The sequence below is a fragment of the Prionailurus bengalensis genome, chromosome E3, assembly GCF_016509475.1.
Source record: "Prionailurus bengalensis isolate Pbe53 chromosome E3, Fcat_Pben_1.1_paternal_pri, whole genome shotgun sequence".
NCBI lineage: Eukaryota > Metazoa > Chordata > Mammalia > Carnivora > Felidae > Prionailurus > Prionailurus bengalensis.
In genome coordinates this window covers 18,103,049-18,129,858 of record NC_057357.1, presented here as the reverse complement: position 1 = coordinate 18,129,858, position 26,810 = coordinate 18,103,049, and the positions used below count along the sequence as shown (strand labels likewise).

Below are 26,810 nucleotides of genomic sequence, written 5' to 3'. Positions count from 1 at the left end.
TACCAACATCAGTCAAGATGAACCAGAGATTAGTCTCCCCAGCACCAACACACACCATGTGCTTGCACACACACACACACACACACACACACACACACACACACACACACATCCTGGCTGTCCAGGCAACACCTCCTGGATTCCGGTGTGCCCTTAAGACAGGAAGAAAGCCCCATGATGACTGAAATGAGATCTCTATTTAAAGTCACAAATTATTTATAAAAATATCTGCATATTTGTTTAAAGGGGTACCGAAAGCAATGTAACCAACCTGGTCCCCACATGTTTTGCTATAGTGGCTAGAATCCTCCCTCAAGCCTGCTAGCCCATTCCTCACCTTCAATTTTATGTCCAGACTTGGTAAGTGGGTGGTCTTTGGAATTGGACAGACATAGGTTAAGTCTAGGTTCTGTCACGAGCTGTGTGACCTTGGACAGGTTACCATACTTAACTTTTTTGCACCTGTTTCTTCATCAGTAAGATGATGTGCTTCCTCACAGTAGTTGTGAAGAGAGTGAAATGGAATAGGAGGGTGGTTTTCAAGCCACATTCTGGAGAACCTCAAATCAGACAGTCTAGTGGTTTCCAAACTTCATTCATGTCCTATCTTCCCAACTTTGAGACATACTTATGTGCCATCTCTACTACTATTTACTTAATCTTGTCCTTTAGAAGTATCAACTCAGTTTTTTTATGGAAACAAATGTATTCAAAAAAGAACTTTATGTCACTACCACAAACAGGAAATACCTATCATTTGCTCTAGAGTGGTAAAAATAAATACAACAAAATCAAAACAATGCTGTTCAATTCTAGCTGGCTATGGCTTCAGGCCAAAGCTCTGAGGTCAAAGCCTGGACTTTTGTTTTAAAAACGAGATTATCTTGGGGAGCCTGGGTGGCTCAATCAGTTGAGCTTCTGACTTAGGCTCAGGTCATGATTTCACAGTTAGTAGGTTCGAGCCCCACGTCAGGCTCTGCACTGACAGTGTGGAGCCTGCTTGGGATTCTCTCTTTCCCTCTCTCTCTGCCCCTCCCCCACTCAAGCCTACACACGCTTGCTCTCTCTCAAAATAAATAAACATTTTTTAAAAAGTTAAAAATAAAAAGATTATCTCAGTCACAAAAGGCCATGTATGGCCTTCTAGGAAATGCCCATAATAGGCAAACCGACAGAGACAGAAAGTAGATTAGTGGTAGTTTAGAGCTAGGGGGCAGCAGGAGGGTGATAAAAATGTTCTAGAGTTCACTATAGTGATAGTTGTACAACTCTATGAATTTACTAAGAACCACTGAACTGTGCATTTTAAATGGGTAAATTGCACAATATCTGAACCTTATTCTTCCTTTTTAAGTAGGCCTCACACCCAGCACAGAGCCCAATGTGGGGCTTGGAGTCAGGACCATGAGATCAAGACCTGAGCTGAGATCAAGAGCCGCTTAACCCACTGTGCCACCCAGTTGCCCCTGAATCTTATCTTAATAAAACTGTTACTAGAGAGAGGTGCTAAATCTGATTCTTTCACTTGGAGGAAAATGAAAGGACACAAAGACACTTGACCCAAGACCACTATTATTTAACTTAGCCAGGTCTGTGACATTGCCCCCATCATCTCTCAGCTTTTGCTCCTTTGTGAAAGGATTCAGTCGTAAGCGCTCAGTATTAGCTAATATTCTCAAAAACAGATCTGCTAGGCAAGTGAGACAAACCTGAGTTTATACGTCTCGCTACTCAGCACTGACCTGCATCACACCTGAAGAAAATCGCTCTGAGCCTCTCTTTTCTTACTTTTAAGTGTGGATAACAGCACCTGCCTCTGCAGGTTGTAATAAGGATGAGAGGAGATACCTGGGTACTGCTCCTGACACACACAGATGTCCTCCCCCTCCCCCTGCAGCACCGCCAGTGCAAGAATCAAGGGATATGGCCTGGAAGTAGGCCTCTGCCCCGACTAGACAAGCGAGTGGGAAAGCATGCCTTTGCTATTCCAAAGTAACTTGGCCTTCCTGAGTCTCAGTTTCCTGGACTGAACAATGGGGATACAGTGCATTCCAGGGTGCAAGTAATTTAAAGAAACCGATTGTCCTCGGCCAGTCCCGGGATCCCCACACCCGCACTACAGCAAGGGAACCCAAGGCCAGAGGGGCTCAAACGCGGCCCACCGTGGAACACTGCTAGTCCGGAATTTGGGGGAGGGGTCACGTCGGCCAGGGGCCCGGCCTAGGTGACCCCAGGACGCCGCCGCAGCGCGGGCCGAGCCTCAGAGTGGCAGTCCTCCACCCAGGCGCCCGCTGCCCAGGAACAAACCGCGACCCCGCGCGCCGTACACCCGCCCGGTTCCCTTCCCGAAGCTCCGGCGTGCCAGCCCCCGAACCCCGAGCGCCCCGCGCCGGAAGTCCGCCCGCGCCCGCTCTAGGACGGTAGCGCGGCGCTCGGTGCCCTTAACCCCTGCGGTTCCGCGGCGCGCTCGCCCGCGCTCGGGCCGTTTCGGAGGCACGCGTCCCTCCTTTGTTTCCTCGGAGCGTCACAAAAGGCTGTGTGGGAGAGGGCCTGGGGATCCCATTCTACAGATGAGGCCACTTAAGTCACACAGCAGCTGAACCAGAGCCCAGGCATCCCTTCTGGAGCGGTTCTCATTTACCCCAACCGCCTCTCTCTGCTTCCCTCACTGTATCTTAAAAATACATACGTTAAAACCTCAACTCGGGTTGTTCCAGATTACCACGGGCTTTTACTTTTCTTTGGCACTGCATTTCCTAAATCCTAGAGAGCCTGCAATCCTACCGGTGATTCTAAAAATTAAAGGTTGGAAATAACTGTTCACTTCACAAAAATTTGGTTTACATACAGCTTCTCAGGTGCTCACTCTGCACTTGGTTCACACTGTTCCTGACATGTTTAAAGATGTTAGACCCCAAAGACGAGGAAACGATTATTGGCTCCATGTTTCAGATGAGGCAACTGAAGTCTAGGTGGGGAAGTGATTTGCCCAAGATTACACAGTTAAGACAAATCAGTTGAATCTGAAAAACCTCCATTCCTAGACTGCATCCTGACCATTGCTACACCACAACTGCCTCTCAGAGCTGACAGGAGAAACAAAGGAAGGGATTGGCAGAAAGGCCATTGCCAGCTGAAAATCAACAGATAAATGGAATAGAAAGTTAGTTATTATACTCTACCCGTGTGCCTGCTCTGTATGGGGCCCTGGGTTGCCAACCATGCACAGCCCTGCCTTCACAGGCATGCAGAGACCCAGTCAACTGATGTGGGGATTCTGTCCATTGCTGAGTATACCTATTCCAATTACGCATTATGACCTTGGGGAAACAACCGGAAAATGGGTTTGGGGACCCACTGGATTGTGAGATAGACCCGAGCTCAGTGAGATTTGGGATCTCCAAGAGAACCGAGTTGAATATTACAGTAGAAATGCAACCAGAAGAGTAGAAGTTTTGCCAGTGGAGAAAGGGACGTGTGCTTCCTTTTGTCATTAATGAACACCTACTCTTTCCCAGGCACTTCACAATCTGCCTAGACCCCAGGGGGACAGAGATGAACAACATGGCCTTATTCTAGCAAGGGAAGCGAGATGTCAGGCAAAAGAGGAAGTGCAGTGACTAACCAATGACCTGACCTAGTTTGAGGGTCAGGGAAGCTTCCTGAAGAAGGAGATGAGATCTAAGGCAAGGCCTGAAACATAAGTAGGCATTGACCAGGAAGAAAGAAAGAAAGAAGAGAGGAAGGGAAGAGTTTCCCAGGGAGAGGCAGCAAGTGCTAGGATAGGAACTAGCCTGGCAAGCCTCAGTGTGTTAGAAGTTTGGTGTGGTAGATGAACTTGGGAAAGAGGGCAGACAGAGGCTGAAGTGGCCAAAGTGAGCAAGGCCTTGTCTGCTTTCATAAGGAGTTTGGTGGGAGGACTGTGCAGGCAAAGGTGGGTATGAAAGGTACCCTGAGGCCCATGTGGCTGGAGGGCGGGAAGTGAGATGAATGTACTGGAACAGTTACGGAAGAGGCTGAGGACGTGAGAAGAAGCCAGCACCTGGAAGGCCTCAAATGCCTTGCTACAAAGCTGGGAGGTTAGCCTGTAAGCTGTGCAAATGAACATAAATGAGCAGAGAGACAAACTATGGAGTTGTAAAGAGTTGTAACCAGAGAGCACATGTTTTGTCTCCAGGTGCAGCTGGTGCTACACACCCCCTGGTGATTACCATACTTGGAGGCACTCAGTGTCTCAGATCTTCTGCTTTGTCAAAGGTAGCCGGGAGTCTAGATTTTTATATGAAATCATTTGATTTTAAATGTTGGCAACATATTCAACACCACATAAGGGAAGCAAATCATATATCCATAGGCCAGTGGTTCCCAAACTTGGAAGCATATCAGTGTCACCTGTGGAGCTTTTAAAACTCCTAATGCCCAAGTCACATCCCATACCAATTAAAATGTCCGAGGTAGAAGCCAGGCATCAGAATTTCCCGAGCGATTCCATTGTGCAGCAAAGATTGAGAACCAGTGACATAGGTTGAGTACATCTCTTGGGTTGCCAGGTAAAGCCATGGGAAGCCCTGGGAAGTTTTAGACCAGGGAAGGAATAGATCAGTTTAGTTTACGGAAAATCAATCCTTAGGAGGAAGGGGTCAGAAAGGGCCTGGGGCCCTAGGGACAGTGTTGGGATCCTGCCAGGGCCATCAACCATCCCAGTTTTCCCAGGGTTTCCCAGGAACAGGACTTGAAGTGGTAAAACTGGGAAAGTCCCGGAAAAACCAGGATGCTTGCTTGGTCACCCTACATCCTGTCCCTGATATAGTTATGTTTCCCCAGATTCTGGGGGACTGATGTCATAGACTACATCCTAGAAAGGTCCTAGGGAACAAGCTGTCTGTCTCCCTAGGATGCACTCATCCAGTGCTCTGAGCCCACAAGGCTTGACAGGCTTGTGCAGGGAGCTAGAAACAGGGAGAGGACTGTTCTCCACCCAGTAGAGTGTGCTTAGTCAAAGCCAAGTCTACGGACTATAATCTAGCAATAGAAAGGAACACACTATTGATCTAAGCAGCAATACAGATGACTCTCAAAAACATTATGCTGAGTGAAAGAAAGAAAGATGTGAAGAAGTACATACTGTATAATTCCATGCATATGAAGTTTTAGAACAGGTTAACTTAATCAAAACAAAACCAGGACAGTGATTGCCTCTGGGGGCTTGGGAAGGGTGGGAGAGGGGCACAGGAAATTTTCCAGGAGGATAATGATGTATTTGATAAGAGTTTGCATTATGCAGATGTGTGCATTTATTGAAACTCCCTGAATCATACAATTAATACCTGCGCATTTCACTATATAGATATTTGTTTCAAGGGCAAAGAAAGACAAACCTGTAAAGAAATACTGGACTCTAGTCAATGACCTGCATGCTTAAGGACTTAGAGGGAAATATACCAGTGTCTCCAACTTATTTTGAAATGTATCAAGAAAATAAGATAGATTGATAGATGGATGAATGGATATGGATACGTGATAAACAAATACAGTAAGATGGTACAGAATCTAGGTGGCGGGTATATATACATATATATACAATTCTTCCAGCTTGCTGCATGTTTGAAACTTTTAAAGGTTTTTTTGTTTTGCTGAAGTAATCTTTACTCCCCATGCGGACTTGAATTCATGACCCAGAGATCAAGAGTCGCTTGCTCTTCTGACTGAGCCAGGCAGGCACCCAGAAACTTTTTATAATAAAATACTAGGAGGAAAAAAACCCTAAGTCTGATCATGTCACTTCTCTGCTCAGACCCCTTCAATAGCTCTTCATCTCGCCCAGAATAAAAGCCAAAGTCCTGACAATGGCCTCCAAGCAGGATTGATTTTGATTGCCATTTTATGATTGTGACCTGCCTATGAGGCCCTACAAGAGCTGACCTCACTTCCCACTGCTCTTTCCCTACTTCCCTGTGCCCCAGTCACACTGATCTCATTTCCAGGGACACTCCACCTCAGGGCCTTTGCACTGGCTATTCCTTCTGCCGGGAATGCTCTCCCCCGGGATATCTGCATGGCTCGCTCCCTCACTACTTCAAGCTTTTCTTCAAATGTCTCCTCAGTAGGGCCTCCTCTGATCTCCCTATTTAAAATTGCAATCCGCCCTTTTCCCATCTCCCTTGCTTTATTTTTTTTAGAGAGTGCTTATAACTTCCTACAGATGATACAATTTATTGAAGGTAAGCTCTGTGAAGGCAAAGACTTTTTTCCATTTTGTTTATGCTCTATCCCCAGGGCCTAGAATAGTGCCCACCAAACAATACGTGTGGAATAAATACATGTTTCTAGAAATAAAGGAATTCTCCTCCCTCCTTGAGCTCAGTCTGGTGCCAAAGACCCAAGTCAACACAGATCATCACGAGGCAACACCTGATGTCCCATGAAATGGCAGAGGAGGAGGCAGGGGGCATGACAAAAGAAGTCACCAGGAAGCCAAGTTTAGAAAAAAAAAGAATGCATCTCCCAGATGAAGAGAGGATAAGAAGAGATCTGCTAGCAGCGTAAACAGCATGAGCAAAACCCTAGACTCAGAAACAGCAGAGTGATTATAAGCAGTTCTCAGGGAAGCAGTGCAGGGGTGGGGTGAAGCGGCAGGAGGTAGCCCCATCCTGCCAGGAAGGGGAACTGCAGGGTTCTCGCCAAAGGCAGTATCATGGGCAGATGTGAGTTTCTGAGACTGCCCAGCTGCTGGGTGGAGAATGGATTGCGGTGGGCAAGAGTGAAGCAGGAAACCCACCAGGAGGAACCTAGCAAACAGAAGGGCCCTAAAGAAAGGGGTAGATGGGAGAGTTATTCAGGACAGAGACTTAATGAAACATGATAGTTGATGGGACTCTGACTTCTGGGTGCTCCAGTCTGGGATTGAGGGGCCATTTCTGGGTACAGGTGATGGTAGGAACAGGGTGGGAGGAGAAGGATGCTGAGGGTCTGGACATCCCAGTGGAGATGTCATGCAGGCATCTGGCTGAGTCTAGAGGTAGGTGCAGAACCTGGATGCAGAGATTTGGGAGCCCTTGATTCAAAGGGTAGGTGGACCCAGCAGGGAGTGTGCATGAAGAGAAGAGCTAGGCCAGGGCAAGAGATATTTAAGGGATCAGAAGAGAGTGACAGAGCAGAAGAGAATGGGGGAGCACTAGAGGCCAGAACCCAAGAGTCAGGGGTGGAAGAATTTCCAAAAAGAGAGTGCAGACATCCCGAGGGGGTGGGAAGCAGGGAGGCGGGGAGGCAGGGAGAGCATTATAAGGTGACAAGTGGGGGTGTGGCTGTGGAAGAAGTGGACTTTAAACCAGGTCACAGAGTGGACCACAGAGAGGGTGGGTGCAGGCCTGGAATAGGGGACAGATGCCTGGGGTCTGGGGCCAAGAGAGGAACAAGAATGGGGGAGACTCAAACTTTAGCCTTTCAAGGCTGCTCAGATATGGACTCCTCCCCAGTCTCACGGACAGGCAAGAGGCAAGTCTCTGGCCTCTATCCCTACACCCTTGTATCCTCATCTGCAAAATGGAGTAATAGGAAAAACAGCTGTCATTTATTGAGCACTTATTATGTGTCAAGCCAAGGACACTCTCTCCATTATTTCCTCATCTAATCCTCACAACACTCTCACCAGGCTGACATTAGTATTATCGCCAGTTTACAGATGAAAAAACCGAGGCCCAGACAGGTTAAGTCACTTGGCTCAAGGCCACAAGCAAACGAATGGAGATGCTGATATTCAAGCCCAGAACCTATTTTCTGGGCTTTAACACTGTACGACTAACCCATACAAGGCACTTCACAGTTTACAGAGCACTCCCATCACCTCATGGGGTGGTCAAAGGGAATCGTGAGATGACCTCTATGCCCAAGAAAATGCTGAGATTATTACCACAGGTAGCAGGCTGAATAATGGCCCTCCGCAGATGCCCACAACCTAATCCCCAGAACCTGTGGATGTTACTTTATGTGGCCGACGAGATTTCGCAGGTGTGATTTAAGTTTAAGGGTCTTGGGAAGTGTCACCTGCATCATCCAGGTGGGCCCAATGTAGTCACAGGGGCCTTAAGAGAGGGAGGCAGGACCCGAGATGTGAAGATGGAAGAGACAGGGAGACCAGAAGGTGCCATGCTGAGGACGGAGGGAGGAACCCCAAATCATAGGACGGGTGGCATGGAGGAGCTGGAAAAGGCTGGGAAACAGATACTCCCCTGCAGCCTCTGGAAGGAACCAGCCTTGCTGGTACCTTGGCCTTAGCCCAGTGGGACTAATTTTGGACCTCTGGCCTCCAGAACGGTAAGGTAATAAATGTGTGTTTCTTTAAATCACGAAGTAAATCTGTGGTAATTTGTCGCAGCAGCAAAAAGCAGCAAATATTCCACATCACAATACACCTGGCTCCCCTGGCCAGCCTTGGCTCAATTGTCACTAGTTCAGCTGCTATCAGGAAGCATCCCTCTGTTTTTAAATAGTTCTTTAAAAGTTCCAGTGTGGTCCCTCTGAACCTCAGTCTCTTCCTTTGTTAAAAATAAAAGTAGGGCTAATACACCTGACTCTACCTCTTTTGCAGGCACAGACTGAAGGTGCCGTATATCATTTGAAGGTTCCCACAAATCACTAGGGCAGATGAGGCCTCATTGTTGTCCCCATTGCTCAGATAGACAAACTAAGGCTCAGAGAGGGGAAATGGCTTGCATACAGCCACACACCTAGTGAGTAACAGAGCCGGGGTTTGAACCAGGACCTCTGACTTCAGATCTACCACACTGAGGTTCATGTCTCACATGCCACCGCCCTGTCAGAGAAGCCTTCCCAGATACCACGGCACATTCATTTATTTGGTCACTCATCAAACAGTTGCTATAACTGCTCTATGCCCAACGTGGTGCTAGATAAGACTGGGGACCAAGTTCTGCACTCAGGAACCCACAACCTAGTGGCAAAACAGACAAACAAAACAGCCATCCTAAACAGCCTGATAAATGTCTGCTGAGACAGAGGGGAGGAGGCACAGTGGGTGATGGAAGCCCTAAAGAAGGGAAACCGAGTCAGGGGTCAGGGAAGACTTCCTGGAGGAGGTAGTGATTGGGCTGAGGACAAGCAAGACTCAATGAGAAGTGTAGGCAGGGGTTCCGGTGGAGAAATGGCTAAGCAGAGGCCGGAGATACAAGTTGTAGCTTCTTGAGGGCAAGCAATGTGTTGGGTCATTTCAGACCCCAAAGTCCCTCTGGGCTTTTGTGTTCCTATGTATGAATGGGAATCATGGGCCAGGGCTTTGGTAATTGCTGGGCCCAAGGGAGTGCTGAACAAGAAGTGGGGTCCTGGAATTCCCAGAGGAGGGCTGAAGGTCAGGAAGGGTCCAAGGTAAGGAGGACAGGGCAGGGTGGAGGGAGTTTTGGGGAGGAAGGGTCCTGGCTCAAGCTCCCATTCCATGTCTGACTCATGGTATGACTATAGGAAGATCCTCTTTGAGCCTCAGTGACTCCATCTGAGAAACAGAGCATGAGACAAAACTGTCTCCAAAGACCCTCCCCAGCCCTGACGGGGAAATGACATGACACAAAATTACAAAAGGGTCTTTATTTGTAAAAAGCCAAAGGGGCCCCTGGGGCGACAGGACAGGCAGGCCGGCTTCTCAGGGGTCAGGGGCATTTGGGCAGATGCGCTTGAGTGGGGGGGCGCCCTCCGAGTCCTCTGTGTCACCCTGGGTTGCCTCGGGGACAGGTGGCACTGGCTCAAAGACGGGGTAAGCTTCGGGGGCCTGGAGAGGAAGGGCGGACAGGCGTGAGCTCCACCCAAACCCAGGAGTACAGCCTCCTAGCCTCTGCCTTCTCCAGCGCCTCCACTCCACTCCCCTCCCGGACCTAGGAGTCTAGTCCAGGGCCAGGGACCCAGGAAGTAGATTAAGTGGGCACCAGAAACAACAACAACATCGTTTGGGGGGAAAGAAGCTGATACTTGATATTTCTGGAAAATGCATCAAGGTAGTCCTTGTGGAAAAAGTCAGAAGTCTGTCGGGGATCTCTTAAGCTAATTTTATAGTTTAAGATAAAATAAAATACTTGGAGGAGCACCACGATCTTTTCAGGCTTTTAATGGTCTTAAATCAGCCCCGATCCAGCCCACAGGACTTTGTCTTAAAACACCCTTTCCTTTTCAGCCCTAAGAACCCAGCCTCTGAGACTTGAGCTGTGTCTGAGGTCTACATTTCCTGCCTGGACCTCAGCAGTGCAGCCCCCAAGCCTTTGGCTGCCCCAGAGCCCCCATTGCCTTAGAGACCCAGGAGTCCAGCCCTTTGGCTTCTCTCACCTCAGCCTCCAGCAATTCTGGAACAGGCTCCTCCTTGGTCAGCATTGGGGGTTCATCCGTGCTGCCTGCAGTTATGCCCCCAGGATCTGGAACATCAAGTTAACAGATATTCCCTGAGCAGCTGCTCCATGCCACAGCACAGACCAGGGCTGAGGGACACCGGAGAGGGAGCTGGGGACCTGGCTGCAAGCCAGGAAGAGAACACAGGAAGGACATTTAAGTGGGATCTTGACAGGTGAGTAAGATTTCATCAGGTAGACAAACGGGGAGTGGAGCACATTTTAGGCAAACAGGACATATATTTAGTGAATACAGATTCTGAGGTTGGACTCCTGGGTTCAAATCCTGACCTTGGGCAAGTGACTTAATTCCTCTGGGCCTCAGTTTCCCCATCTGTAAAGTGGGGAGAATGATAGTAATCACCACATGGACAGTTGTGAGGATTAAGTGAGATAATACAGGTAAAGCCCTTAGTAAAGCATCTGGCACATAGTAGGTGCTCAATAAATGCCTGTTATTATTTTTATGTTAGTAAAGGTGCACAAGTGCATGGCACAACCTAAACATAGCCCATAAGCCTAAGTCATGGTATTCTTAGAAAGGAATAATGAGACCAGCAGGGGTAGTTCAAGAAGGGCCCGGAGTGCCAAGTGGAGGAGTCAAAGGTATAGGGAGCCATTGAAGGCTTTGAGGCAGGAAAATGAGCCTGGCAAACTTGTACTTTAGAAAAAGTTGCTCTGGCAGCTATGCAGAGGTGACTGGGGGAGAGGAGACCCATAAGGAGGCTGGAGCCAGGTGGGGGTAAGAGACAGCTCTTCTAGGAAGGCAGACACATTTGAGACATGGTTCAGACCAGACAGGGGATTGTACAGAAGAGAGAGGAGGTGAGGAGGAATTATGCCCAAGATATGGGCTCACTGGCTGTGTGAGCTTGGGGTACTTCTCTGAGTTTCAGCTTCTCATCTACATGAGGGGGTGATAGCCCCCATAGGGTTAGGAGGATTACGTGACCTACAACACATTCAGAAGGGCATCTGGCACACAGTCAGAGCTCGATAGGTATGGGCTGTTATTATCACTTATTAACCACCTTCAGGAATATCGCTATTATTTAGTCCTCAACAAATATTTATTGAGCACCTTCTATGTGTCCCACATTGTTCTGAGAACTCAGTAATGAACAAGATCAACCTGGACCCAAGGTTCAGGAAGCTGACATGAGGTGGGGGTTGGGGGGAGAAATAGTAAAAAAAAAAAATTTACATGAAAATCTCAGACGATGATTAGTTATCTAAAGACCCAAAGAAGCCAGAGGAATGAGACAGACAGTCGCTGGAGGTAGGATGGTGACTTTCTGTAAGAGTCAGGGAAGACTTCCAGGAGCGGGTAACACAGGAGAGGAGTAGGTGTTGGTAGATGTAAGCTGGTGGCTTCAACTTTGCCGAGGACAAGAGTCAGAGGAGAGGGCTCTAGGGAGGCACCTGGTCCTACCTCTTTCTTGGCCCAGACGTGGGGGCTGAGCATCCTCTGGGACCCCTTCTGGTGGTCCAGCAGGTGACACAGGGCGGCTGGGCTGAGGGGTGCCCCCAGGGCTGGGCTCAGTGCCCTTTTGCAGGGAGCCTTCCGAATGGAAACTCTGGTTACTGTTCTCATCTGTGGGAGCAAAAGCCGAGAGGGTTGGGCCTGAGGGCCCCAGTTCTCTCCCTCATCTACAGCCCACACCTCCCCCTGAAATTCCAGGATCCCTACATACCATTGAGATCCAGCAGGATGAGAGGGCCACCCCCTCGGGGACTGGCGCCCCTGCCCCGTCGCTCCCGGCCTCGAGATCTCTCTGCCCCACCACCTGCCCTCCGCCGCTCCTGGGGGTTAAAGGGGTGAGGGTCAGTGGCAGCTTTCCAGTTAGTGCTTGCAAAGCCCCCACTGTACAAATTAGTAAACTGAGGCACAGAGAAGCAAAAGACCCTGCATGAGGTGACAGAGTGTGGCACAGTGAGTTAGGTCTTGAACTCAGGGGTCGGAAGCAGGAAAAAAGGAGAAGGGGGTGGAGTTGCTAATAATTGTTAACATCTGTCTTGGCTGCTGCATTTGAGGTCTCAGAGCGGGACTGGAGGTGGAGGCCAGGGTGGGGAGGGGCTCGCCTGAGGTTGCACAGATGAAGGGCCTGGTGTGGGAGAGCTTGCTCACCTCCTCCTGGGGGTCCACCACTGGCACCCACTTGAAGATACGAAGGGAAGTGTCGCCCACAGTCACCCAGCGCTTCTCCCTGTGGGAGGGTGGGGGGACTGGGTCAGAGTTCTGAGGAGAGAGCCCCCCCAGGAGCTGAACACATCTGGGGAGACCTGCAGAAGTAGGGGTGGTGCAGTTTTGCTAATGTGGCATAGTTAGAAGGAGAAAGTCCTGCAGACCCCAGGCCTTACGTGGGGGTGCCTCTAGAAAGAGAGTGTGGCTTGGGGCCATAGCTCTGCAGACCCCTGGGGTATACAAGAGAGCAAGACTAATGACCCAGCCGGGGACCACACCAATGAAGATCCTGGGCATACTTGAGGGAGGAGTGGCAAAGCTTTAGGGGGCGGGGCATAAATGAGGGTAAGGCTTGGGAACACGCTTTGTAGACCCTAGGGTGTAGCCAGAAGGGGGACAGAGCCCTATAGCTCCAGGGCGCAGCTGGGGGGTACACCTAACACCTGGGGGCCACGGCAGGCGAAGGGAGGGTAGACGCATTTGGGAGAGGAGTAGCCCCGCCAGGTCCCGTCCCTGGCCCCGGGGCAGCGCTCACCATCTCCGGACCTTCTCGATGGTCGCCATCACCTTCTTGATGTCATCCTTGGCCCGGCTCCGGGTCTCGGCCCGCACGGTCCGGCCGGCCATGCTGGCGGGGCTGGGGCCGAGGCCGAGCCCGCGGCTGGGCCGCCTCCCGTCCGGCGGGCTCAGGTTCGGCGCCAGACCCGGGCGCCGCTCTCTCCGCCTGCCGTCCCTCCGGGAGTTGGCCGCGCCCTCCCTCGCTCCCCAACGCCTCCGCGAGTCCCCGCCCCGCTTCCTGCCGCCGCGCCGTGCCCCGCCCCGGCCCGTCCCCGGAGCGGCCGGGCGGCGCGGGCGGCCAGAGCCCAGGCCTGGAAGCCGGCCGGCCCCGCCCCGACCGGGCCCGCCCCCTCGGGGCGCCCGGACGCACAGCGCCCCCTACCCGCCACCAAGAGGGAGGGTTGGGGACAGCTCGGCGCCAAGACGCGCGCAGCTGGGCTGAGGCGGTGCGTTCAGACCACGTGGGCGCCAGAGGGCGCGAGGGGGTCACGGTCCCGGCGAGCTGCGCGGGGGCGGCCCCGAATGCTGTGCGCAGAGTATGTGTCCAGCCTCCCTTGGCTCTCGCTCCCAGACTGTTTTTCTCCAGCCATTCATTCAGCTGTCTCTTCACTGACCGCCCATTACCGGCCAGACGCTGCAAATATGAGTAGGTCTCCACCTACCAGAATGGCTAAAATGAGAACAACAGACCATATCAAGTGTAGACAAAGAAGTAAAGCAAGCAGAGCTCTCATTTCTGGGGGAGTGGAAACTGGTAGAGACGCTTTGAAAAACTGGCAGTTTTCTAGAGAAGCTGAACTTACACGTTCCAGCAATTCTACTCCTAGGTCATCAACACTCAACAGAAATACACAGGTATGAGCACGAAGAGGTGTGTACTGGAATGTTCATAGTACTGTCGATAATGTCCTCAAACTGGAAACGGCCCATCGAGAGGAAAGTGGAAAATGAATTGTAGCCTGTTCACACAGTGGACACAGCACAGAGTGATGTCTTGCTACACATCCAACAATAGGGACAAGTCTCATGAAAGAAATCAAATACAACAACACACACTGTATGATTCCTTTTATATGAAGTTCAAAACAGACAAAACTGATTTGTGGTGTGAGAAGTCAGGATAGTGGTCACCCTTAGGGCTGAGAGGGGCTAAACGGGAGCTCTTGGACTGGTCATGTTCAGTTTCTTAATCTGATGTTGGTCCCCTCCCCCCAACATATTTACTCTGAATATTCACTGAACTGTACACTTTAGGATGAATGTACTTTTCCCTATGCATATTATACTTCAATTAAAAGTTTACTTCAAATGAGTATGTTTAGGTTGATTTTATTTGAAGCTGTGTTTGCCAGCAGATATGACATGGGTTGCTATGTGTGTGTGTTGCAAGGGTGGGACTCTGGCCAGAGGGTTTAAAGGTATAAGAGAGTGATTATAACCAAATTTCTGGAGCCAAACTGCCTTGGGGAAAATCCCAGCTCTGCTTGTCCAGTGACCTTAGACAACTCACTTATCTCTCTATTCCCTCAGCTATAACATGAGAGTAAGTTAATATGTAATGTAGCTCCTGGAACAATGCCTGCACATAGGAAATGCCCAATAAATATTCGCTGTTAATAAGTGTGTGATTGTGGCCCCTACCAACAGTTGGCTTCAATTGTACCTGCTATGGCCTCTGCCCGTTAATGCCTTCTTTTATTCTGGCAATTATCTGCTTCTGGCAATACCCTCACAGACACACAGGCCTCCTTCCCAGTCCTTTCACTCACAAACCCCATTACCTGCTCTGGTCTCCCACATCAGACCGAGCTCCTCAGGGGGCCAGAGACCAAGTATGGATCATTCCTGGGTCCCGGAGCCCAGGGCAAGTAGGTACTTGGGAACAATTTATGGGTGTAAGTGTGTACAGACCTTTCATCGTTTATCTGCATCAGGTGAGTGGGGTGGACATGTCGGTACGACCCCCCGTACCTTGTTCCTGGGTGAGAATGAAGGTCTACATGCAGTAGATGCGTGTAAGTGGGAGGGGTTCTCTTACTGGGCCTGATAAGGTGAAGTGAGACGGTGTATCTGTTACACTCCTAGTAGGTGTGATAATGAGAGAGAGGGGGGGAGAGAGAGAGAGAGAGAGAGAGACAGAGAGAGAGATAATGAGAGAGACAGAGAAAATATCTAAGACCAGAAGGTATTTGTCTGGGTAGGTGTGGCCCAAGCCTGAGGGCCCTCATCGCGGTTTCCCCCCCACCCCCCTTCCCCCAAACAGGAGGTAGGACCAGCACATTCCTGTCCTGCCAGCTCCACCCTTTCCTATCCCTCCCCACCCCCACCCCCATCCCCCATCCCCCATCCCCCATCAGCTTTCTCGGAAAAGAAGCTCCGGCCCTAAGTCTTGCACAGGTCAGAGCCTGAGCCTCCTCCTCCCCGCGGGACCAGGGCTGCCTCCGGGCCCCGGCACACCCAGCCTCAAGGTCTTAAAACCCACCACGCAGACAACCTGCTAACCCTTCTCAGGCCCCTTTCCTGACTGGGCTGCGCAAGTAGGGAGCTGAGCTCAGAGCCAAGGAATCCTGCCTGGGGCGGGAGGGCGGGGGGGGAGAGTGTTTGGGGTCTGAGCCCTGATTGGCTGAGCCCGGGCCACGCCCCTACCCCTTCCCCTTCTCCCCCCTTCGGAAGGGGGGCGTGGAGGCAACCGGGATCAGCCAGGGGCCAGCATGAGCCGGAGGGAGGGAAGTCTGGGTAAGGGGCTGAAGGGCCGGATGTCGAGTGTCCGTGGGGAGCAGGGGTCTGAAGGGCTGGAAGCTGGGGTCAGGGTCCCAGCCACCCCGGGTCCGGGATGGGAGCGGCCTGAACTGGGGAGAGCAGGGCCCCGGTGTCAGGTAACGAGCGGGTGAGCTGTGGGTGAGCTGTGGGAAGGGACAAGAGCCAGAGTTTAGCGGAGGCCTGGGCTGTGCCTTCACAGGGACTTGGGCTCAGGGTTTCTAGATCACGGGTTCGAGTACACCCTGGGAGAGAGGACTGGGAGCTGGGTTTGGACGCCTGGATCCTCTGAGTATTGGGAAAGAATCAGAGTTGGGGGCCAGAGGGAAAGATAGAGTTAGGGAAGGAAGTTTCTTTGGACACAGGAACCAGTGAGTGACAACAGGAGATGAAAGTCGAGGTTGTTAAGGATAGGGACAGGCGGTGGGAAATTCAGACTTGGGGTGGGGGGGGCGGGGCGGGAGTTGCCGGGCCAGGACTACATTCCCCAGCATGCCTTGGTAGGCGCGCTGTGCAGCTCGGGAAATGTAGTCATGCTTCCGGGGCTCCACCCTCTAGCTTACGCTGGGAAAGGGCTAGTCGTGGATGATGCGGGTTTCTAGCTTTTTGCACAGAACGTCCTTTGGGGAGGAAATGGGACTTCAGTCTCCCAGTCTGTAGAATGGGCTTAATGGAGCATTCCGACTTGAAATTCTGTGCTTCAATGATGTTAAACTTCACCATCACTGAGGTACCGAGATATGTGAAACCTATCCCCAAAGGGCTCCCAGACTGAGGCAGATTCACACAAATAAAGGAGCCATTAAAAAAAACTACCTTGGAAGTATGAGTAAATGGCCTAAAATAAAATGAAAAAGTTAATTTAAGGGAGGGGTGAATCCAGAGGCTGCACTGAGGAGGCAATATTTGAATTTGGCTTTAATAGGATTTCAACAATGATTTGGTATCAGAGAATACATTTCAGGTAGGACAACTGTTTGGCGAATGTCTGGTGCCTCATTTACCATCGGTGGGAATGGGACATAGCCTGCCCGGCTTAAAAGTTGGAGAATTCAGAGCAGAGCTTCTCGATTCAGGAAGGAAGAGCCAGCCTGCAAGAAGTGGTCAAGGCGTAGGGGTTTGGGCTGCCCTCATCCCTCCCCCTTTTTCCCACCAGAAGACCCACAGGTTGACTCCTCAATCTCACTCCTTCCCCACTTGGAGGCCAAGATCCGTCAGACACACAGCCTTGCCCGCCTCCTCACCAAATATGCTGAGCAGCTGCTCCAGGAATATGTGAGTGGGAATGGGGATGGGGGTGCCAGAGGCCTGAGGAGTGGGGAAGTACAGATCACAGAGGTTCCTGACCACCCATTTTTCCACCCTCATTTCCCAGCTGCAGAAAAATGGGACACAATTTGCCATGCTGGCAAATTGGGGAACTGGCCCCTCTCTGTGCCCCAAATGCCCCTGTGTCTGCCCCAGCTTGGAGGCTCCCCTACCACACTGCATTAAGACAGAGGCAGAGAGAGTAAAGAGAATTGAGTGAGTGAGTCAGGAAACCTAGGTTCTAGGCTCTCTGTGATCTTGTCACCTTACCACCATGGGCCTTGGTCTCCCCAGCTATTAAAGGAGGCAGTTTAACAAGATGAGTTGTAAACTCATCTACCTGTGCTATACAGAGAGATCAAGAAGGGGTTTCAACATGGGGCAAAAATTCCAGTCCAAGAAGGGACTTTTACAGAGGAGGGGGATCTGCCACCATCTTTGGTTAGGCATAGGGCGCTACCCAAGGAAGGAGGGTATTTCCACCAATTACTCTGGTGTAGTGGAAGGAGGGTATAGCTTTGAATCAGAAAGACTGTAGGTCTGCTAACTTGCTGTGACCTTGGACAGTAATGGTAACATGAAAAAAAAATGATGTAACAATTATGAAAGTGGAATCAGAGAGAGAAATAGCTTTGTAATTCTGTGAACATTGGTTCAAAATCCAGCTCTGTCCTTTCCTAGATAGATGACCTGGGGCAAGTCAATTTACCTCAGCAGCCTCAATATCCTCATTTATAAAATCATCATCATCATAATCATCACATCCATTATTGGAAAGATTAGGAAATAGTGTGTTTAAAGCAGCCAACAGTGCCTGAACCAGAGACAAGTGTCAGCAAAGGATAAATGGTACAGTTGTAGCATGTTTACAAATTACAAATCTCTTTTATCTTTCATTTGTTCATTTGTATGACAGTTATTCAGTGAGCCCCCTGCAGGTGCAGAGATAGTGGAGGATGGGGGGAGAGAGAAAAACAGACGGTTTTCAGCAGTCTCTGTGTGATTCTCAGGAAATCCTTAGTAGAAAGACAGGACAGGGAGCTGATCCCGCATTTTACAGATGAGAAGAGTAAGACTCAGAGAAGGGAAATGGTATTGCATGAAACTGCATTGCTAGCAAGTGGCAGAGACAGGATTTGCGCCCCGGTCTGAAAGATGGCATTAATAAAAGAACTAACATTTATTGTGCCCTTCCAGTGGGCCAGGATCTGCTGGAAGCATTTTTCCATGCTCGGAAATACCCTGTGAAGTGGATACTGTTATCTCCATTTTAGAGATGAGGAAACAAAGGCACTGGTGTAAAGCCCACTTTTTTTTGGGGGGGGGGGGGGTCGTGTTGTATCAAACACAACAGTTGTGTTGGGAGGAATGTGTCATTTGCGAGGTGGGGAAACTAAGGCCCCAGAGAGCGGGAGGAGTGGAGAGTGGAGGAATTCTGTCGCGGCGCCTCTCGGGGAAGGGCGGGGCCCCCCTGACTGCCGTGTCTCCGCAGGTGCAGCACCAGGGAGACCCCTTCGGGCTGCCCGGCTTCTCGCCCCCGCGGCTGCCAGTAGCCGGCCTGAGCGCCCCGGCACCGGGCCACGCGGGCCTGCCCGCGCCCGAGCGGCTGCGGCTGGACGCGGCGGCGCTGACCGCGCTGCCACCGCTGCTCGAAGTGGTGCGGCGCCACCAGGCGGAGCTGAACCCGCGCGCGCCGCGCTTGCTGCGGCGCCTGGAGGACGCGGCGCGCCAGGCCCGGGCCCTGGGCGCCGCGGTGGAGGCCGTGCTGGCCGCGCTGGGCACCGAGACTCGCGGGCCCCGGCCCGAGCCCGCCACCGCCGCTGCCGCCGCCGCCGCCGCCGCCACCGGCGCAGGCGTCTTCCCTGCCAAGGTTCTGGGGCTCCGCGTGTGTGGCCTCTACCGCGAGTGGGTGAGCCGAACCGAGGGCGACCTGGGCCAGCTGGTGCCCAGTGGCCCGGCCTGAGCGCGGGGCTGCAGCTTGCTGTCACCCCCTCCTAGTCCGTCTCTGTCGGTGCCCAATGAGGGCGGACTGTCTGCGTCTCTCTTGTCTCTGCCATCTCTCTGTGCTTTGTAAGCGCTCCGTGTCTCTTTCTCTATCGGACCTCCTTGTGTCTGTGACGTCCCATGTCCATCATTTTCTTGCTTTCCCCCCTCTTTTCCATTTTTTGGGCCTGCCTCCGTCTCTCTTGGTCTCCCCCTTCACCTGTCTCTGGGGGGGTCTCTTTGTTTTCCCTTTTCTCCATCTCTTGTCTCCCTTTGGCCCCATGTGAGCAGGTGTACCTCTCCGCCTCATCTCAAGGAGGGGACACCTCATCAACTCTGTTTCTTTCACTGCCTGTCTCTGTCCTTTCCTGGCCAGGGACCTGGCTGCCAGCCCTGGTGGGAGGGCTACTCCAGACAAATTTCAGCCACCTTCCCACAGTGCATCACTCCCCCTGCTTGCTTCTCCGTTTGATGTCCTTTCCCTCCTTCACCTCCTCTGCCCTATCCCCATACATCCCCCCACCAAGCCAAATCTATGGAGAGAAAAAAAATCAACACCTTAAAACAGTTTTATTCCTGAGAATAAATTAATTTTTTGTAAATAAAATGTTTAAAAATAAAAAAAGAACACTAAAGTTACCAGTATATACAGTTGCCGAAAATGGGGAGACACCTTTGGGGAGAAGAGGATCCTTGGGGCACAATCTGGTCCCCCAGACATACCCAAAAGCTACAGTATAAATAGGAGATTAACAAATGCCCCCAGGCCAGGGATATTGTCCATCACTCTAGAACAGGAAGTAGATGTGTCCTGAGCTGGAAACATCTATATGAGTACTTTTTCATTTGGACTTCCATTGATTGGGAAGTGAAGTCCCTCAAGATGGAAAGTTGGAACAGTGGCTATAGTCAGGAAAGTAGACTAGGGGAGGCAATGAACTCCAGCAAGAAGGGGAGACCTATCTGCTCAGAAAGCCCATAGCTTCATACAGAAAATGAGGTAGAAACAAAAAGGCAGCCCCTGGACCTCCTCAAAATTACAGGAAAAGGAAGGTCTCACGGAGAGCCCTGGCATTCTTTCCACCCAAGATGGGGGCAACCAGGACCACTGGATTGAAAGAATCCACAAAACAATACCCATAGAGTCCCACCCAGATCTGGAAGGGAGGTCAAAGGACCTAGGCAGGAAAGACCCAGGCAACAGGGACTTGAGGCCTGGTTCCTAGGAAATATTCCCAAATAAACAAGCCCTGTCTGCTAGACAAGATGTGTCTCCTTTAGTGAAGAAGCAAGGCAGGAAAGAGTCCATTGGGAAAGAAGTGTTGCAGCCTCTGGCAGGAAGTCCTGCCTCGTCTATCCAGGGTATTTGGCCTTGAGCAGAGCCAAGTCCCTCACAGCTCGGTCTGTCCAGTGGCCATATTCCCGGGTCACTACATAGCCTCGACATTTCCTCTCAAAGGCTGAAGCCCCAAAGGCAACAACACCGAGAGTGTCCTCTTCCGGGGGGATGGGCAGGCCCAGAGCAGTCATGATTGCAGCCATGTTGCCCAACAGGCCTTGGGCCCTGAGTCTTGCGGCGCCGAGCTGAGCCAGCAGGATAGGACTGCCAGGGTTCAGGTCTCTCTGGTCATCCCCTACGAGCTGGAGGTGCTGGGTCAAGGCCAGGAAGGCCCCCTGGGCATGGCCCAGCCGCTCCCCATCATCCAGGGCATGCCAGGTCTTGAAGGAGACAGCGGCAGGAGGCAGGCTGCTGAGCTGAAGCTCAGGGGCTGAGAAACCAGGGTCGCTAAAGGGGCTGCCCTGGTACTGGAGCTGCATGAGAAACAGAGACAGATAGGAATGCGGGGACGTCCAGTGGTGCTGACTTCACATCTGCCTTCCATAAGACTGACATTTTCCCAGGGGGAGGAGTTAGTGGGATGTCCTAGCACAGAGCCTGGGCTCTGTTAGGTTCCAGGTTCATGTATAAATTGTACAACTTTGAATCACAGCTTCAGTAATTCCCATGCGTAAAAATGATAAGAAGTAGTATATATAAAGCACTTAGCACAGCACTTGGCATACAATAAGGGCATGATAGGCCACTATATTACATTAATATCATGACATCATGACACTATGATTGTGTTATTTATTATACTATTTTCAGTCTAAATATATTATTGACCACGTAGTTATAGTCTATATGTATCTTTATTTATAGCATTTAGTTGTTTATGCTTATTAATTTTATTATAATCATTAATAAATAATTGTTAACATTAAATTTAGTTGAGTGCCTTCTCCATTAAAGTTCTTGCCTCCATAAACCTAGACCCACAAAATCTTAGTGCACACTGATAAATCCCCAAACTGGTAGCCCACCTAGTCCTCCATCACTATTTTAGGTGAAGAAACTGAGGCTCACGGTGCCCAAAGCCACCCAGGGAATGATGGCAGCTATGGCACGAGAAACTAGATTTAGTAAACTTGACATGGGCCTGGAATATAGCACAGGGGAGGAGTCACAAATCCTAGGGTCTCCAGGAACCAGATGGATTGTGTAACTGGAGGAAGAAGGCAGAACCAAGATGGGGTGAGGAGGGGCCAGGAGGGTCCCTGTGCCTGTTTTAGACAGGCAGTCATGTTCAAAATTTGAACAAGGATTTCATGGCCCAAACAGAAAACATCTGTAGGTCAGATTCAGCTAGTGGGCCACTGCTAGTTTGAACTTCTAGACAGTGTGGGGGTGTTGCGGGAGGATTGGCACTGCCAGTGATTAGCTGTGTGACCTTAGGCAAATTATTCACCCTCTCTAAAACTCAGTTTCCTTATCTGTAAAGTGGATTATGATTCTATCTCTCAGAACTGTTTGAAGAGTCAGCAAGATAATGGGCAGAGTGCCCAGCCCGGGCACATGGCTCAAGTAAGCACATAGCGCGAGGTGATTGTAGAAATAATTATGACCCTGTAAAGTCTTTCTCTGTATGTGCTGTCTTTGACTCTTGTAACAGTCCTGAAAGGTCAGCAAAAGCAGGATCACAAATTCCATTTTGCAGATGAGGAAGCTGAGACCCACAAAGAGAGAGAGAGAGAGAGAGAGAGAGAGAGAGAAGGAATGACAGCCCAAGGTCACCAGCTATCAGTGACAGTGTTTGAGTGAGTCTCTAGTTGACAGAGCCCCTGTGCCCTCAGATTCATGGGGGAGCCTTCTCCTGGCCTTGCTCTGCTTCTCCTACTTAGAGTTGGGCAAGGAGGGCACTTTCCCTCTCCCCTCATCCCCTGCTTGTGCCCAGTGTCACTCACGTAAGTCTGCAGCAGTGTTGATGTATTCTTCTGCATGTAGAGGGCCAGGCTGTAGGCTTGACTGATGGGCTCAGCTGGCGAGATGGGAGCCCCAAGACTGAGGGGTAGCAGCAGTAGGGTCAGCAGGCAGAGGGGGGCTGTCAGAGAAAATCGGAGGTCAGATCAAATTCCTGAGCCTGCCTGCTGGTTCGTTCATTTTTAAAAAATGTTTGTTTATTTACTTTTATTTATTTATTTATTTATTTATTTATTTATTTATTTATTTATTTATTTTGAGAGAGAGAGAGAGAGAGGGAGTGAGAACCCAAGCAGGCTCCACCCTGTCAGTGCAGAGCCTGACGTGGGGCTTGAACTCACAAACCATGAGATCATGACCTGAGCTGAAACCAGGAGTCACACACTTAACCAACTGAGGCACCCTGGCGCCCCAGTTCATTCACTCTTTGTAACAACTCTTCAAGTGGCCACAGACTTTGTGGCCTGCAACAATCTTGTGTATCCAAGTCAGGACAGAATCACCCTGTAAGTAGATTATTTCCAGCCCAGAACATTCCCCTGAACTCCAGACCTGTGTATTCAACTTCCTGCTTGACATTTTCCCTTGGATATTAATAAGATTCTCAACTCAAAATGTCTAATACTCAACTCTCGATTCCCCTTCTACCCTCCTCCCCTAGTCTTCCCCCTCTCAGGCAAAGCTGCTTCCTTTCTTCCAGTTGCTCAGGTCAGAATGTGGGGTCTTCTCTTTGATGCGTCATTCTCTCTTGCTCTCCACATTCACCCCCACAGTAAATCCTATCGGCTCTGTCCTTAAAAGGTAGCCAGTGCAGGTCTGTGTTTCTTGATCTGAGTGCTCATGACAAGGATATGATCACTTTGTGAAAATTCATTGAGCTGTACGCTTAATGAGTTGTACACTTTTATATTTGTTATTTTCAATAAAAAGTTTTAAAACTTGAAAAGATGGATCCAGCACCTACCTACTTCCCCCCTCCTATTGCTACCACCTGAGTCCTGGCCACCAGCACTTCTCACCTGGACTGTTACCACAGCCTCACCCCTGGTCTCTGCTTTCACCCTTGTTCCCCCTCCCCCCCCCCCCTTCCAACTCCTCAGTCCAGCTAAATCCCTCCTCTGCCTGAACACTCCCTCTGCTCCCACCTCACACTGTGAAAGTGTGTAAGCCAAAGCCCCCAGTGGTCTACAAGGGCTAGCCCCTCTGTATTGGCCTCCTATCTTCTCTAAGCATTCCTCCTCAGGCCTTTGGCCTTGCTGGGCCCTGCAGGACCACCCCCAAACCTTTCCAAGGCTGGCTCCTTCTTGTTCTTCAGGCCTCAATTCAGATGAGCTGTCCTGACTGCATATCAAAAGCCCCTTCCCTCTCCCCGATTTATAGTCTTCAGAGATTTGCTATTTCTCTTTATTTATTTGTCTACTTGTTTGTTACTGTCTCTCCCCCTAGAATGTTGGCTCCAGGAAAGGAGAAACTCCCCCTGGTTCATTCGCTGCTGGTTCCCCAGCATCTAGCACAGAGCTTAATAAATATTTGTTGAATGAATGCTGCCATGAACATCCTTATCCCAGGCTCTTTGGGCACTTTTTCAAAGAGGGAATGTCTGGATTGGAGGATGTGCTCATTTTAAATTTGAGTAAATGCCGCCAATTGTCCCCTTAAAGGGCAGGCCCAGTTGTTCCCAGTGTGAGGCTCGGAGAGGAGGAGAATTACCTAAGGTCACCAGCAGGAAGCAATGGAGAGGAGAGGCAAATCAGGATGGCCTCCTTTGTTCCCCTTTCTACATTCCCGAGTTCCCTAAATTCAGAACTTAAGGGAAGACTGATAGTGAAGGCCCATTCATTCATCCATTCATTCAACAAGCTTGGATCTTAGCACTCACCTTCGATCACACAGGCATTATAATTTCCTTACTTAGGACATTATTGTCTGTCTGCAGAATGAAATCTCCATGAGATCATAGATTTTTGTCTGTTTGTTCACTGCTGTATCCCCAAGTGCTAAGAAAACTGCCTAGCACATAATAGGCGCTCAATAAATATTTCTTGAATGAATGAATGAATGAATGAACGATGAATGAAGCCTTCTGCATGTAAGGATCTGGCGGCTCCTAGCATGCAGACAGCCAGGTGCATGAGTCATATGGGCTGAGGGCCAGTGAGTACCCCTTCCCTCCTGGTCTCTAGGCCCTGGCACTCTGTCCCCCTCACTCACCTAGCAGATAGCTCATGCTCCCTCCTTGGTTCCTTCCTCTCTCCAGTCTCTGGGTTCTTCTGGGGCACCTATCCTCCTGCCCCTCAGGTGGCTTTATACCTGGGCTGAGCCCTGAGACCGCCCGAGAGGGAGGGAAGGAGTCACACCCTGGGGTGGGTGTGTGTTGGGGGCGCAGGTGCAGAAGCCCCAGAAGCAAGGGACAGCAGGGAAGGGGACACTAAGGTGACACCCTAGTCCCCTACAGCCCCCAAACTCAACCTTAAACCCTGGTTGCTGGGAGGGAGGGGTCAAAGGCGGGAGGGGATTATCGGGGGACAAAGGGGCCGCCCTGCTCCCTGCTGCTCCTCACGTCCTGGGATCCAGTTTCTCGGGAGGAGGCGGCCTCCTGCCCCGCCCCATGGGGACCGGGCGCTGCCCACTCTGGCTCCCTCTCCCCAGGAGTTTGGAAAAGGGATGGGAGTGGTGGCATGTGAGCAGCATCGCCAACACCCAGGTACACCCTTAGACATAGGAACATGTGCACGTCTACACACAGGCTGGCACACGGGTGCACACCAGACGTGTGAGCACACTTGCATACGTTCATTCATTTAAGTACGTGTTCCCACCGACTGTGCTGCTCCCTGTTCCAGGTGCTAGGATAGGACCGGAACAAGTCCAACAAAACCCCTGCCCTCAGAGAGCTGACACTCTAGTGGACATGGCTACGCGTATACTGAATCACACACACCCTGCCAGGCCTACACGTTACACAGGGAGAATCAGACACACAAGTGCGGACGTGTCCTCACGAATGCATGCAGACAGGTGAACACATAGCCACACCCAGGGGCCCCACCAGAGACACATGCGTGGAGCAGACATGTACATATATGGGGTGTACACACACCATGGTCACGTGTGTGCACACAGACACACATGTGGCGGGAGGTCAGGAGTCCTGAGATCTAGCCACGTTTTAGTCTCTGCTGTCCTGGAAGATGTTGGGCCAGTGGCTGCCTTCTGCCCAAGACACAGCGCATGCCAGACACATAGACATACCTAAGGCCTTTTCCAGCTAGGGAAGCCTTGTGGCAGAGAGGACTATGGGCAGACAGGTGCTGGGTTCTGGTCCTTCTTCAGAGCTTTCCCAGTCTCTCCATAAGGAAGCACTGTTCAGTTCTAAGCACCTGCCCACCCTCTCTGGGTCAGAGTGTTCAGGCAGGCCCCTACCCTGCTTCTATCCTGTTGGGGGATGGAATATTGCTCTACCTTCTTCCCTCATGTGGAGGAAGAAGGCCCATACCCTTCTTACAAAGGCAGGAGATACATCTGTTTACTCATTCACTCATGTATACATTCAATCAGCAGATATCGATGGAGCCTCTACTGTGTGCTGGTACCAGGGCGAATGTAAGATGGGCCACACCCCCACCTCACAGGGTGCACAGCCCAGAGTTCACAACAACAAACATGTGAACTGATAAAAAACAAATTTCCTGAAGCGACAAAGTTCTAAGAAGAACCCAAATAGGTTGATGTGATTAGCTTGGGGAGTGGGGGGGTGGGGGTGGGTGGGGTTGAGGAGATTTAGATAAGGAGCCTGAGGCCCAGAGAGGGACAGCTACTTACCTGGAGTCACACAGCAAGGCCAGAACAGATCCTAGACTCCTGCCCCCCAACTTGGGACCAGATCTGGGTTGTCCCCTCAGAACTGTGAACTGAAAGAAGGAGGAAGTTGAAGGAAAGATGGGCTTTGGGGTGGGGTATCCTAAATTGGGTCTCTGAGGCCAGGAGCTGCCAGGGCTGCCAGAAGGGGCCTGTGCTAGGCAGACAGTGATGTCAGGGGATTAGCCTAGGCCCTTTGAGTGGGTGCACTGAGGCGTAGGCCAGGCCAGGTAATGAAGGGGGAGGTGGCAGAGGAGGAGGGCAGGAGGGGAGGAGGGGAAGAGGGAGGCAGATACTCGATCTGGTGCTATTCACAGGTGGACAGTGGACGTGGGGCTGGGCCTCACTCGAGAAGGCAGGCTCACCCTCACCCGACCTTATCACGTCCTGCTTCTCTTGGGGGTTTCTCTCTCTGGACCCCTAGTTTCCCTTTGCAGCTGGAGGAACTGGCCCCCAGCCCAGGCCTGGCTTTGTC

General features: G+C 51.0%; 3 protein-coding genes across 4 annotated transcripts in view; 1 reads left to right on the top strand and 2 right to left on the bottom strand.

Annotated features, from left to right (window-relative positions):
• The window catches only part of BCL7C (BAF chromatin remodeling complex subunit BCL7C), a 47,916-nt gene extending 34,551 nt beyond the window's left edge, over nt 1-13,365 (bottom strand). Inside the window, exons 1-6 of one of the 2 annotated variants that reach the window (XM_043560022.1) lie at nt 13,106-13,362; nt 12,514-12,592; nt 12,080-12,188; nt 11,818-11,979; nt 10,327-10,412; nt 9,583-9,778 (exon numbers count right to left, since the gene is read on the bottom strand). In XM_043560022.1, the coding sequence (XP_043415957.1) occupies nt 9,653-9,778; nt 10,327-10,412; nt 11,818-11,979; nt 12,080-12,188; nt 12,514-12,592; nt 13,106-13,197 (654 nt within the window). In that variant the 5' untranslated portion in view covers nt 13,198-13,362 and the 3' untranslated portion in view covers nt 9,583-9,652. Of the gene's footprint in view, nt 1-9,582; nt 9,779-10,326; nt 10,413-11,817; nt 11,980-12,079; nt 12,189-12,513; nt 12,593-13,105 lie in introns of those variants that run through there. The other variant, XM_043560021.1, reaches the window with a different exon arrangement.
• Nucleotides 13,366-15,763: 2,398 nt separating this feature from the next.
• LOC122471431 (cardiotrophin-1-like) lies at nt 15,764-19,811 on the top strand. Its single transcript, XM_043560020.1, has 3 exons — nt 15,764-15,864; nt 17,042-17,160; nt 18,686-19,811. Exons 1-3 carry the CDS (start codon nt 15,840-15,842, stop codon nt 19,154-19,156), a joined length of 615 nt encoding a protein of 204 aa, XP_043415955.1. The 5' UTR covers nt 15,764-15,839; the 3' UTR covers nt 19,157-19,811.
• Nucleotides 19,812-20,529: 718 nt separating this feature from the next.
• Nucleotides 20,530-22,611, bottom strand: LOC122472070 (cardiotrophin-2; the record flags this gene model as incomplete). Its single annotated transcript, XM_043561379.1, has 2 exons — nt 20,530-20,988; nt 22,462-22,611. Coding segments are annotated over 2 exons (609 nt in total), but the record flags the coding sequence as incomplete, so codon positions are not given.
• Between the last annotated feature and the right edge of the window lie 4,199 nt (nt 22,612-26,810).